At 41.6% G+C, this 14092-nt stretch overlaps 1 protein-coding gene across 3 annotated transcripts in view; it reads left to right on the top strand.

The window, feature by feature from the left end:
* Positions 1–14092, top strand: part of cachd1 (cache domain containing 1) — a 190041-nt gene that overhangs the window by 113008 nt on the left and 62941 nt on the right. For all 3 annotated transcript variants that reach the window (XM_068037313.1, XM_068037314.1, XM_068037312.1), the window contains one exon: positions 8238–8386. In XM_068037313.1, coding sequence (XP_067893414.1) covers positions 8238–8386 — 149 coding nt within the window. The remainder of the gene's footprint in view (positions 1–8237; positions 8387–14092) is intronic.

Raw genomic sequence — 14092 nt, 5'->3', positions numbered from 1 at the left:
GAGTGTATATGTTCTGATACACAAGGTATCAATTGTGTGCGACAAGCTGTCTGTCTACATTTGTATTATGAAATTTCAAATTAAGTATCAGTAAATATCCTTTCAGATGTTCGTGGAGGAAAAGATGTCAGATACTTAAAATAGAACATTAAACTTAGTGATTAATTTGCTATCTCAAACTCAATTATCTAACTGAGTTGACATAAATTAGTGCTGGGATTAACTGTAGAGGCACTTTCTGGTATACAATTCGATAGTCAGTAATTGGTGGTTTCTTATAATGTCAGCTGTGGCTCAGTTGGTAGCACTCTTGCCTCTGAGTCAGAAGGTTATGGGTTCAAGCCATACTCCAAGGCTTGAGCACAAAAATCAAGACTGACTCTCCAGCACAGTACTGACTGTATGCTGTTGGAGGTGCTGTCTTTCAGATGAGAAGTTAAACTGAGGCCCCATCTGCCCTGTCAGTCAGATGTAAAAGATTCTGTGGCATTATTTCATAGAAGAACAGGGGAGTTCTCCCCGGTGTCCTGGCCAATAGTTATCCTTCAATCAACATCACAAAAACAGATTATCTGATGATTATCACATTGCTGTTTGTGGGAGTTTGCTGTATACAAATTGGCTGGTTCATTTCCTACATTACAACAGTGACCACACTTCCAAAAAAACGGTAAAATGCTTTGGGATGTCCTGTGATCGTGAAAGGCATTATATAAATGCACATCTTTTTTCTTTTTATGTGTGTCTGTCTGTGTGGTCAGTCACATTTCTTAACTGATGTAGTAGGTAGAAGAACAGATCAATTATCCAAAGGTTTGCAGAGATCAGAGGCCCCAGGGGAATGTAATCATATCTTTGGGCCCACACAAGAAGCAGCCTTTTTGAGGTATTTGTGTTAGGATGATAGGTAGTTCAGTGAAAGCAGTGCATGCCTAGGTCCAGTTCATGCACTGTCTCATTAATGGTTGGGTTGATTGGGATGAGTGGGGGAAGTAGTTAGTTAAATGTCAGAAGCTGTGGAAAGAAAACAATGTGTTGGACCAGTAGGGTACCAGGCCGTAGCTTTCTGCAGGGCTTCAAAATAGCACTTGCAAACTGTCTTGTGTGTTCCTTCCTAGAACTTGCAATACATGCTGCCATCAAGCATCCAATTTCTGAGAGAACAAGAATTCAGTAAAGTTGGGCACAGATGTCACCAGCTATTATTTGGCAAAGCAGCAGAGACAACCATCTGTTCTTTTTAAAAACATAGTAACAATATTCCTGCATGCACAGTGCCTGAAATGCCATTCCTGTCTTACTTTGATGTTGCTTTAGTCACTTACGTTTCTTGTGACACTAGGGCAATCAAGGAGTGGGACAACATTTTATTGCACTGAAATGGCTTTGATATGTAGGTCCTGACTTTGAGTGCAATTCAGTGGAATATTTTTAGGTGTCATAACATTTGCTTACATTTAGAATTTTGAAATTAGTTATTTTATATCAGGATAGAAGAAAATGTTTTGAAAAATAAACTTGGTTTAAGTGGGACATCATAAACCATGCTTTTTAAAAAGGTTATTTAACATGCTGAAGTGGATAGATTGTAATCAGACTGTGATGCTAGAACTAGAAGGCTTAAAGTGAACTATCCTTGAGGGAGCACAGCTATTAGAAACTCTTCTATTCACCACATGCCACCCCACCCCCAGCCCCCCATCATTTCATCATACAACGGACTGCGCAGTGGTTAGCACCGCAGCCTCACAGCTCCAGCAACCCGGGTTCAGTTCTGGATACTGCCTATGTGGAGTTTGCAAGTTCTCCCTGTGACTGCGTGGGTTTCCGCCGGGTGCTCCGGTTTACTCCCACAGCCAAAGACTTGCAGTTGATAGGTAAATTGGCCATTGTAAATTGCCCCTAGTGTAGGTAGGTGGTAGGAGAATTGAGGGAAGGTGGGGATGTGGTAGGGAATATGGGATTAATGTAGGATTAGTATAAATGGGTGGTTATTGGTCGGCACAGACTCGGTGGGCCGAAGGGCCTGTTTCAGTGCTGTATCTCTAAATAAATAAATAAAAATAAATAAACAAACAGTAATAGATAGTCAAGTAGTAGCTGTTGAGGCTAAGTCTTTTCTTAAAATGAACTGCATTTATATAGCCTCTTTAACTTTTTTAAAAGTCCTGAAACCCACTATTAATAGAATTGGTTAGAAGGAATACTGCAGGCCAGGCTTGAACAATGGGAAGTGGGAGGGTGGATGAATATTCAAGATTATTTCTCAATTATGTTTGTTCACACTCAAGATGACCCTGCACTTTCCAGCTAATAGACCTGAGGAAAGAAAACCAATAACATGTAGAAGATGGCCCATCAGGACCACAGCTCTCCTGGGAGTCAAAACTTAGATTTTCTTGTATGCTGACTGCACAGCAGCGTTAGCACATGAAACATAGATGTGAACTGGGAGCACGAGACCAGGAGGCAGAGCGATTGTACCAGGGCTGCAAGTTCAGAATCAATAGGAGAATGGGAGTAGGCCAGGAACAGAGGATTGTGCTTTGCAGAATAAGCTACAGTACCATCCACTGTAAATACTCATTGGTCCTCCTGCTTTCAACCCCAAATTATGACCCAAATTTCTAGTCCTGTTATGCATGTGCATACAGAATAGAGAGCTTTCCATCAGTTAATGATTAGAGAGGAGTCCACTATAGAGCAGATGATATATAGTCAGCAGAAGGAGCTGACTTTTTGGGCCAGATGACCTTTCTTGCTTGTTATATACCGTATACACTGAAAATTACAGGTGGAGGTGGAAGAGTCAGGTGTTATGGGGGTGGGGTGGGGGGAGGATGGTAGATTCGGACGTCATTGGGTGGGGAGAGAGGTGGACATGATCAGAGTGAGTTGGATAGTGGAAAGGGAGCATTTGGATATGGGGGTGGGTGGGATGTTGGACATTGTAGGGGCGTGGGTGGCGTGGTGTTAGCTCGGACATGGTGGAGTTCCGATTGCAGGGATGGTTTCCCATTTTTAATTTTTACCTCCCCCATCCCTTCTTGTCCTTGGGGGTTAAAGCTCTCCTCACCACCTTCCCCTCTACCACCACCCCCCCTCAATAAGTCTGTAACTATGTTGTGTAGTCAAGGGCATTGAGGAAAATTTTAAGACTAAAATATGCTGTACTCTTTTGCCAAATTAATGAGCTTCACTTTGCCTGTATCAAAGTCGTTTTATGTGAAATCACTCTTCATCGTTGCCACACAAATCAAAACCCCTCTCATTAATCTCTGCTTAAGCTTCAGTGGGAATTGTGGCTGCGTTTGGTGGTGAGAAAGAATCATTCCTTGGCAACAGTTTCAGTGGCGTGCTGGGAGATCCAGCAGAGCTGCTGTTCCAATGCTGATAGCGTTTCAGTAAATACACTGTGACTAATATTCTTTGACCTGATGCATAATAAAGTGTTCTGTATGTACAAATGGTAAAAGTTATTCAGCAGTGTTAGTGATCTAAACTGAGAAATCCCACATACCGGCTGTGTTTCATGGGTTCTCAATGAGATTTTTAAATAATAATGGCTTATGGAAAGCTAGTTAGCATACGCAAAGAATGTGGTTTAATGATGGGCACAATTTGAATTGAGCTGCCTGCAAACTGTCAAATTTAGAATCAAGGAATTGTGTAAATTAGGTGGACAATAAATTAAATCAGTGTAAATTTAAAGTGAAAGGTGGTGATTATTTTCCCCCATCTTCCACCAGATTTCTGCCTCCCTCTCCTGACATCATTAATTGATGCTGCATACAGTTCCAAAAACTACTATCCATTCTCTGGTATGTGAGCCCAGGCAGTGAATATTGATGACAGTTTATTTCAGCATTTGGACAACACAGTTGAACTCAAACATGTCCCAAATCTGATGCCTATACCGATGCATTTTCCAGAAGTGGGTCGCTGGATAACAGTCGGCTCCAAGCGAGTCTGCCTCTTTTATTTTTCCTGCCCTCTCCCAAACATGGTGGTGCTGTGCCAATTGTAGTGCTCTGACTACTATCCTGGCTGAGACCGTTTCAGTACCACACCAGCCTGCTTCATGACCAGCTAATTGAACATTTAAAGCAAGGCTGGACAATATTTTCAAATTTCAGCATAAACTGAACTTGCAACTGCAGTATTAATATATTACCCCTTTTCACCTTGGTGGCTAAGTGTAAACACTTCTTTTGTAAATGTCGTGTCCATGCACTTAATTCCCTATGTGGTGATAATATCCTTTATTATCCTACACGCCTCAGATTGGGATTAAATGTTTGGGCAGGGGAGCTAAACACAGCTTTCAAAAGATATAAAATAAAAACAAGAAATGCTGGAACCACTCAGCAGGTCTGGCAGCATCTGTGGAAAGAGAAGCAGAGTTAACATTTCGGGTCAGTTCCGAAGTCGGTTCCGAAGAAGGGTCACTGACGTGAAAAGTTAACTCTGCTTCTCTTTCCACAGATGCTGCCAGACCTGCTGAGTGGTTCCAGCATTTCTTGTTTTTATTTCAGATTTCTAGCATCCGCAGTATTTTGCTTTTATTTTACAGCTTTCAAAAGAGCCTCTCTTCAGCTGGATAAAAGGCATACATGGCCCCTGAATCACCAGTTTAGCCACTTAGTTAAGTGTAGTTTAGTTGTGCAGTACTGTGGCATTAGTGCACCAGTAAGATGTGGCATTAGTGCACCGGTAAGCTGTGACCTGAGAGTCATTGGGTTTTCCCTTGATTCTTTGTGCAGACAGTTACCAGTCTCGACTATTGTATGGTGTACTGACCTCTACCTTGCAGAGGCTCAATGCCAACTCACAGACACTTCTTCCTACCTCTCTCTGGACCATGACCCCACCACCGAACATTAAGCTACAGTCCACAGGACTGTCACTGACCTCATCTCCTCTGGAGATCTTCCCTCTACAGCTTCCAACCTCATAGTCCCACAACCCTGGACAGCCCGCTTCTACCTGCTACCCAAAATCCACAAACGGGACTGTCCCGACAGACCCATTGTGTCAGCCTGCTCCTGCCCCACTGAACTTATTTCTTCCTATCTTGACTCTTCTTTTCTCCGCTGGTCCAGTCTCTTCCCACCTACATCCGTGACTCTTCTGACGCCCTACGTCATTTTGACAATTTCCAGTTTCCTGGATTAACAGTAGCAGGCCTTTAATTTGAGTGCTTGGTGATTTATTTGCTTAAAAAATAATTCTTCTGTAGCAGAATCTGAATGAAACTGTAGGACTAAAGTGCCAAACTGTTTTCTGATTAACATATGTCACGCTCATGAAGGAACAATGATGAAGTATGAAATGAACTGGAGGAATTATGAAATAAAAGTCGACTGTTGAACTGAACTACAAAAAAAGGACACATTTGTGCCACAGACAAAATGGTGTAGAGATCAGGTGACCCCTCCAGTACTGTTAATAAACCTGTTTGTCTGTTGAAGACAAAACCCATTATCCACATCTGAATTAGCTTTGGGGAAAACGCATTGAAATAGAAAAACTGCCCATTCCATTCTAACAACTTCTATCTGCAGGAATGGAGCTAACAAAGACTTTTGAAGACAGACTGATTCCAAAGCCAAGGCCAAAATAATAGGGGTGAAATAACACCTATTTATCAAAATGGACCACATTCAGACGCCATCATGTAACAAGGATTCCCATATCCTGGAACATTGTATGAATTATCCCATGGGAGAGAGAGCCCATAGTCACCTGACCAATACCCCAACCTGACAAATTTCTACCTTAAAAGGTATCCCTCTAGAGGAAAAAGGGCAGAACACTGGCAGAACAGCCAGAGAAGGTCTTTTCCAGTCATAACAGCTGTGAGGCAGTTCCAGCTAAGCAGGAGCCCTGCTGATAACATCTTTTAACTACTGCAGCAGAGAAATTGCAAGGTGATTTTGGAACGCCTCATCTGCGAAAGTGATTCAGGATTTCCACCATCGACTTCGGATTGAGGCTTAACCACAAGGAGCCTGAGACACTTGATCCTTTTTTCCAAGACAAAGAATATTCAGGCCTGCACTGCTGAAAGATTTCCTCCCGAAAAGCTCTAAAGGTTTTTTAAAACAACAAACACTTTTACAACAATTGGACTCTAATTGCATGCTACCACTGTACTCTATCTTTTCTTCTGTGTATGTGTGTGAATGTGTGAGTGGGTGAAATCATGAATATTTTACTGTTATTGTGTAAAAATAAATATTTATCTTTTTTAACCAATGAGAAAACCTGTCATTTGTCTGTTTATTTGACCCTTAAAACACTCGGGGGCTAAAACACTACCTGCCTAATGACAACATTCCAGAGATTTAAAAAATTGAAGTTTTCATTTAGGGGTTCCATCAGTGTTTGCATACAGACGAAAACCAAAATTAGACATTGTAACAAAAAATGTAGAAGGCAAATTCCTGCTGATCAAAGAAGCGCTTCCAGGAATATTTTCCCCCTAAACATTCTTTCTACATTGCTCTTGATAGGGGCCTATAATTTAATGTTTTAATCATGGTAAACAATTATAGATGAGACAGACTCAGTAAAACATATCTGCACTTTATAAAAAATTCAGTGTTTTAAGTATTTATGTAAGTAATGCAAATGAAAACATGGAATAGCTAAACAGTATGTGCTTTGATGTTGCTTTCTGAATGTTCTGCACAGAATTTTATGTTGATTGCAGAACGTGCCACTGTTTTTAAATGTTGGTAAAGATACCACATTTTTCCCACACTTTTATCCTGTCTTCACTTGAAGGTGCTAAGTCTGACCGTGGTATGATTTTGAGCACCATTCATCTTCTCATATGTTTTGCAAATGGCCGTTTTTTTTAATGATGTGTAAACCTGGATGTCAAAGACCATTTGACAGTTGAAGGTTTGCAGCTGACCCTGATCTTGAAATCTTCCTACATCCACACACTTCCCAGAAGGGATCTCTGGATTGTAACCAAAAGCAGCAACCCTACCCCTCTTGTGCTTTTTCAGTATTTTTTATTTAGAGATACAGCACTGAAACAGGACCTTCGGCCCATCGAGTCTGTGCCAACCATCAACCACCCATTTATACTACTACATTAATCCCATTATCCTCTCACATCCCCACCTTCCCTCAATTCCCCTACCACCTACCTATACTAGGGGCAATTTATAATGGCCAATTTACCTATCAACCTGCAAGTCTTTGGCTGTGGGAGGAAACCGGAGCACCCGGCAGAAATCACAGGGAGAACTTGCAAACTCCGCACAGGCAGTACCCAGAATTGAACCAGGGTTGTTGGAACTGTGAGGCTGCGGTGCTAACCACTGCGCCATAATATACATGGCTTGCTTGTCCATTGGGAGGTACAAGCGTTCATGTAGTTAGGGCTAGTGAAGAATGTCTTTATATGTGTGTTGCCTTGATGGTTCGTAATTTGCAGTTTATTTTTAAATATCTTTCTGTATTATTTGTGAATTTCACTTGTTCAGTTGAAGAGTTGAAGTCTGCTAAAACGAGCTGGGGCCAATTGTGACACCTCAAATTAAATTTAATTGGGATTTTCAGTTTATACAGCTGAATATCATGTTATATCATCAAACCATTGTATTGTATTTTTCATGGTCTTGTTTGGTGGCCTCGACTTTCGTTAGCTATTTTTGCTTATTGGTGACACTGCAAAGGATTTAGGTTTGTGCTGTCCCTTCAACTCTGATGTGGGTTCAAATTCAGTACAGACTAATGGAATGAACATTTCTTTTCTGTCTCTGCTCTTTGCTAGCAGGAAGGACTCCACTTGAAATTAATTTGGGATTCCATGCTGAATGTGCATGGGCAGAGGCACAAAACTGAACATATTCAACACAAATAGGCAACTTCACTTAGGGATGTCGATACTATATTTGGTATGGAAACTAGGAATGTCACATATGCAGCAAATTCTTATGAAGCTTAAGTATATTTTGGAGCAGGATATGCAAATTGCATTTGACCTGCACTGCAGTATCCACCCAAAGTACTTAGTGCTGGAAAAATGTTCATTTGCCAACAATGATTTACTTACTCTGGCAAGGACTTGATGGGCTGAATGGTCTCCTGTGCTGTAAGCCTTCTATGATTCTTCTTGATGAGCAAAAGTGGGTCATCGCATCTAAATTTAGGACAACAATGTTGTAATTTTCATTTATGATTTCATCCTCTGTTGTGCTTTTCTATTGCTTTGGCAGCTGGCTAAAAAGATAAGAGAGAAGTTTAATCGTTACCTCGATGTAGTGAATCGTAACAAACAGGTGGTGGAAGCATCCTACACAGCTCACTTGACATCGCCATTGACAGCCATCCAGGACTGCTGCACAATTCCAGCTTCAATGATGGAGTAAGTATTTTTTCCTACTTTATGGATTCTAACAGTCAATGGGCTGGATTTTAAGAGCCCGCCTGTGTTCTTGGTGGTGGGCAATAAAAATGGCAGGCTTCACACTGCAGAGCTGCTGCAATCTCCCGCACAGTGGCTCATTTAAATAGCCGAGGCAGCTTGGCCCCCCAATCACATGGAGCAGGCGGGCTGCTCATCGTCGGCAATGGCGTCAGCTGCCTGTGCGCAGGCGTGACTCCATTTTTAAAGGGCAGCCAGCCCTGTTGGCAAATTTATATTTTTACATACACCCCTCCCCACCAAAATGTATCAAATAAAATGCTAACGCCCCCTTTCCCACCCCCAATAAAAATTACAATTAAGTATTTGTCCTTCCACCACCCCCAAAACACTTAACTTTGAAATCTGACCTTTCACCCCCCACAGACTGTACAAAGTTTAAAGTTCACCCCTTCCCACCATCCCCTACACTCATTACATTTATTTGACACCATTCCCCCTCCTCACCAGTGTCACGTCCGCTTTCCCCAGATGGGGGAGTGAAGGCACAGGAGTGCCGTCACTGCACTGAAGCTCGTGGCAGGCCCAGAAGATTGGAGGTGAGTGTATTTAAATTTTTTCACTTTATTGATTTACATATTGAAATTCAGGTCCCATCGCGCGGGGGCGGGGGGGCCACCACAGAGCCTCACCGCCACCGGGTAGATGTGGCCGGGCCCTCCTAGCACAGAGCCCGATGTCAGGGGCCTGGTAAAATCCAACCCAATATATCCATGATTATATATATTAGTGGTCTTGTACTGTAGGAAGTTTATCAGTTGCAGTGCAGTCATTCTAATATGATTTCCCAGCCAATTTTTTTCTGCTTTTCTCTCACCCTCTCCTGAATGTGCTGACTTTTGCTAGAGTACAGTTCCATACTGTTGCCAGGGTACAGTTCCATCGGTGTTGATACCTTCTGGGATCTCATGGTATTTTAGTATATGTCAACTTCAATGTTAAATGTTGGCACACTGAATGACAGTGTCAGGGAAATCAGAGCAGAGCCCAGTTATAATCTATGGTTACATATATGCAAGGTACAACAAGCATTGCTAGACGACAATCAGGACAGAAGCCTTGGCTTCTGTATTTTCTCTCCCTTGCTTGGGTATTGATACCAATTGTATTGCCACTCTCTTCACCTCAGATGATAGCTGCTAACTCAGCACAGACTGTGATTCAACCTGGCATTTCCTATTCTGTTTGGCTTAGTATCATACTAAGCAGTATATTCACTAATGGAATCAACCAAAAGTTTATTGTACACTTGACCTCCTAATCTCTGAAATGCCTTTGTAACTTGAGTTCCTTCTGTGTGTATTTTCATGCCCATGGTGACTGCAGCTCCAGGCCCGAGCCTATTTTATTTGCCTTTTTGTCATCTTGGTTCTTCTTGGACACTTCTCTTCTGTTTCCTTCCCTTCCTCCGTCTCAGACATCTCTCCCCTCTTAAGTACTTTGCTCCCTAAATTCTTACCTTGACCCATCACTACTCTTCTGTTTTCTGAATTTCTTGCTGGCTAGAATCCCTCTTTCATAAGCCCATAAAGTATTTTTCCTCCTTGTCCCACTAAACCTCTGAAGCCTTTGATATAGTGTTGATCACATTGGCCTTTTCCGAAGGCTGCAAGCACCCTCAGTTACCACATCACCTAAACCAGAAGTCTCATTAGTTATTTGTTTCTTATCACTCCAGGTCCCAGACAAACTAGTAATCAAACAACTGATAACTGAGTGGATGATAAAGTATGTTTTGCAGTACAGGGTAAAACTAGAGTTAGAATGTATAATGATCTAATCTAATCTAATCTAAAGCAGCTTGCTGAACAAGTAGGGGTTCCAATTGATGGCAATTGCAATGTGGTCATATGAAGTAAGCTACATATGCTGACGAAGCATAACTGTTTAGATGTGACTGCCCAAACAAATATCTTTGGTCCTCTAAGAGATTGCATGTGAATATTTTAAGTAATGGGATGGATCATTGGAACAGAGGAAAAACAGAAGCCTGCTTCTGACACCTGTCTGGATATTTGTTGCAGTTGATTTTCATGGAACTGTAAGTGGTCTTTTGCCAGTATGAACCAAAGCCCACATCAACTGGTAAGCAGCTAAATAAGATCTTAATCAATGAAAATATATAAAATGAACATGAAGGTAGCAAATCATTGGACTATGCAGCATTTATCTACAGAAAATGTATTCATTTCGAAGTGTAGGGTTGCTGTGTCATTTCACTGGATTAATTGTTGAATTGGCTTCATTGGGGCTACTGTAAAAATTAATTCAAGTAGCTTAATGCAGTTCTTTCTGGAGATGAATTGCCCAATGAGGATGCATGTGTTCATAGCAGTAGTAGAACTTGTCAAGAATGAAGTGTGAGCTTAAAAATATATACCAGAGGATCCAATTAGTGACTGACAGAGTGGTTTTAGTGCACTTACTGTTTGCCAACTTGACTGACTTAAAGCTTTATGAAAATAAATTTCCTCAGTTTTCTTTGTTCTTCTGCTAATGGTACCTACTCATGATGAGATTCAGTTCCAAAAGCACAAGCACCCTCTGGTATCTCCCCAAGTGTTGAGTTAACTGATCTGGCCTTGGGGTACAGTGAAGGTACTCAGTTGGCCTCTATCCCTGGGCTTGGGGGAGAAAAATTAACCAGAGATCCTGCTCTTGATGGAAAATGAGCATCTAGATATTAGATTAATGAGGATAGAATTGAGTTGAGCTGTAATACCCCATAGTTCAGTTGCCTGTCAACACTTGCTGCCTTAGCTAACATAGGATGTAAGGTAAATATTGGCTCAGTTGATGGATGTACTGTTTATAAGAGACTGAGGCAACCAAACTATAAAGTTTCCAGGTTTGAATCCTTGTCTGTGCTAATGTAACTGATGTCCGCTTGGCCAGCAATGGGACTGCCACTGGGTTAGTGCTTTAGTGTCACTGGGGGAAAGGAAACATCTAGGGTTCCTGCCTGTGATTGCTGTTTTTCTGTTTAAAAGTATATGTGTGGCAGTCAGACAAGGTCAAGATCGGTCTTTAGTATTGCTACGACCAGGTGAGAAAGGGGTCTAGGATTCCCTTTCAGCCTTCACCTGGTCTTACTGTAACGGGGTTTAATTTTAAACACATAGTGTTTTTAGCTCCCCCGACCTCCCACCCCGGTGAATCCTTGTTCACCGCTTTCCAATTATAAGGCAAAGAAACCAGGCTTTCTTAGGTTTAAAGAAGAAAAGTTGAAATTTATTAAATTTAAACTCTAATTCGGTTAACGCCTATGGATACACGACGCGTCCACCCCAGCATGCATACGCGATACATATGCAAATAGAGACAGAAAAGAGCAGAAGAAATAAAGTGGAAAAGTTTGAGGCAATCTCTGAAGAATATTTGTTACAGTTCTTCGAGCTCACTGTAGAGACCTTGATTGTAGGTAAATCTTGCTTTTCATTGGAGCCCAATATTCCTCTTAAACCTTGTTCGCTGTCGGAGACTTTTCTCTCTTGGGTGTCATGTGGCCTCAGTGGATTCAGAGGCTTGTGAGAAAGAGATGGGAGCAGACAGACAGGAGAGGCTGTGGCGAGCCAGCCAGGAGAGAGCATCTCAGGCAAGGAGCTTTCTGCCCAAACTGTTTGTACTAATTGAAAAAACTCAGGTTGCCAAGCAGGTTAGTCATGTGACTAGCTGGTTTGACCATGTCCATTCGTGTATTCGGCCATCTTAGCCGTCAACCTGGAATGCGAGCTCCCCCACCTTCAACGTCTGGCGATCAAAAGTCCATTGTGGATTAAATGTGTCAGGGAATGGTCCCTTTGTCTTTTCCAAGCACTGTCCGTTAATATGTAAATGTATTTCCAGCCAAGATCTGGCAATTTTTTAAAGCAAGTCCTTTCTTTATTTCAATAACAGTTTGACATTTAATGTCCATGTGGCGAAATTAATATGCCTCATGCTTAGCAGGTGGGGGCTTGCATGACCGTATAATGTCCCACATGAAAGAATAAGAATTGCCTGTTGGCAGTAAACATGGGCATGAAAAATGGCCTGCAGCTTAAACAGGCTGTGCAATCTTAACACAGCCTCAGTCAGTCCTCCAGGAGAGGAGAAAATAAGAGATATGGGAGAAGATGAGGTTTTCTGAAATACAGCATATATTGCTTTGAGAGAGAAAACAATCCGTACACTAATGGAGAAGAGCTGTTCTGGCAGACATTAGAAGCCTTGTCTATATTTTCTTCCCAGTTTCCATATGCAGAAACATCCCACAAAAATCTGTTTCGCGTGATAAGGCCAGTCTGATTTAAGTAAATTTGGAATTTTCTAGAAGTCTGGGTTTTGATATAAAATTCAAAGAGCTGCCAAAAAAACATAGTTTTAATGGCCTGTATTAGCTCCAGTTCGCTTGCAAAACCTGCTCATTGGAATAGAAGCTGGCTGGTCTGATGGGATTTTAATATGTGAAGTTCAAAGTGCTGAAGCACATCAGAGCAGATATCAATCAAGCTAGTGCCTCGCAAGTTGAAGGTTGAACTGACGTTTCCAAAGGGATTCAGATCAAAGAGGAAGACTGAGGCTGTGCAGTTACTCTCTGGAGACTATGTTTCGATCAGTTGTTCATTAAAGTCCGTCCAGGAAGAAGTGGGGGGGAAAAAATTGCAATGATGTGACTGCTCTTGGAAACAGAATTTCAGTCTATCTTTTGATCACTCAACAAGGGCAGGCAGAATCTCATCACAGCTGTAGTCCTGGTACCCTGGGCAAGTTGAAACAAACTGGGATAGTTTTGTGTGAAATTGAAGAAATAATGGTATACAACTTTTTGCAGGAAGGGATGTTAACCCTTTCTGTGCCAACTGTATATTCATGACAGATACCATGTGAGTTCATGTTGGGTCCATTTTCATCAATGACAGTGAATTCTTCCTTGCAACAGTGTGCATTTGGTAGATCAGCCTGGATAATGAGCACTATTGTGTTTTAATGTGCAGTGCAAGATATATATTTCAAATATGAGGCATGAACAAGCACCTTAATTTCATTGGGAAACTGCAGAGGGTAGCAGAATATCGATACTGTGCTTATTGACTCACAGTTTGCACACCAATTGAATTTATTAAGCAACCCAGGAACCTGAAGCATAGTTTCCATACTAGATTTGCATATTGGATGATATTACTGAGTAAGGGCAGAAACAACAGTAATAAAGACAGGTGTGCCACATGTAGCCCTTGGTAAATACTGGGAGCACAGAAAGAGATCCAAGAAATTGTACTGGAGTAAAAGTGAGCAACTGAGATTTTCGATTCCCTTCAACCACCCTAATTTATTAAATGATAACTAACTTTGCACGCATTTAAACTTGTGCGAATAAGGGAGACAGTTCCAGGTGATGACACTGACCAGAATTCCACAGGAGGGGAAGCTATGTCTGAAGCTTTGCTGCTGGCATTTTGTACAGATATTTTGTGTTCACACAGAATTTTGTTATACAACTGTTATTTTTCTGGCATTAACAGCTGAATTCCTTGTCACTAACTTTACTGTTGGTCTGATAACCCAGCTATATTTCTTTGGTGCCGCAAAATGGAGACTCTACCAAGTGTACTGGTTTACTTGGCATCAGAGTCCAACAAGAAGGAAACAATATGGGCGGCACAG

The sequence above is a fragment of the Heterodontus francisci genome, chromosome 8 (assembly GCF_036365525.1).
Source record: "Heterodontus francisci isolate sHetFra1 chromosome 8, sHetFra1.hap1, whole genome shotgun sequence".
NCBI classification, from domain to species: domain Eukaryota; kingdom Metazoa; phylum Chordata; class Chondrichthyes; order Heterodontiformes; family Heterodontidae; genus Heterodontus; species Heterodontus francisci.
Note: the sequence above shows the minus strand (reverse complement) of the source record. Positions and strands in the feature narration are given on the sequence as shown.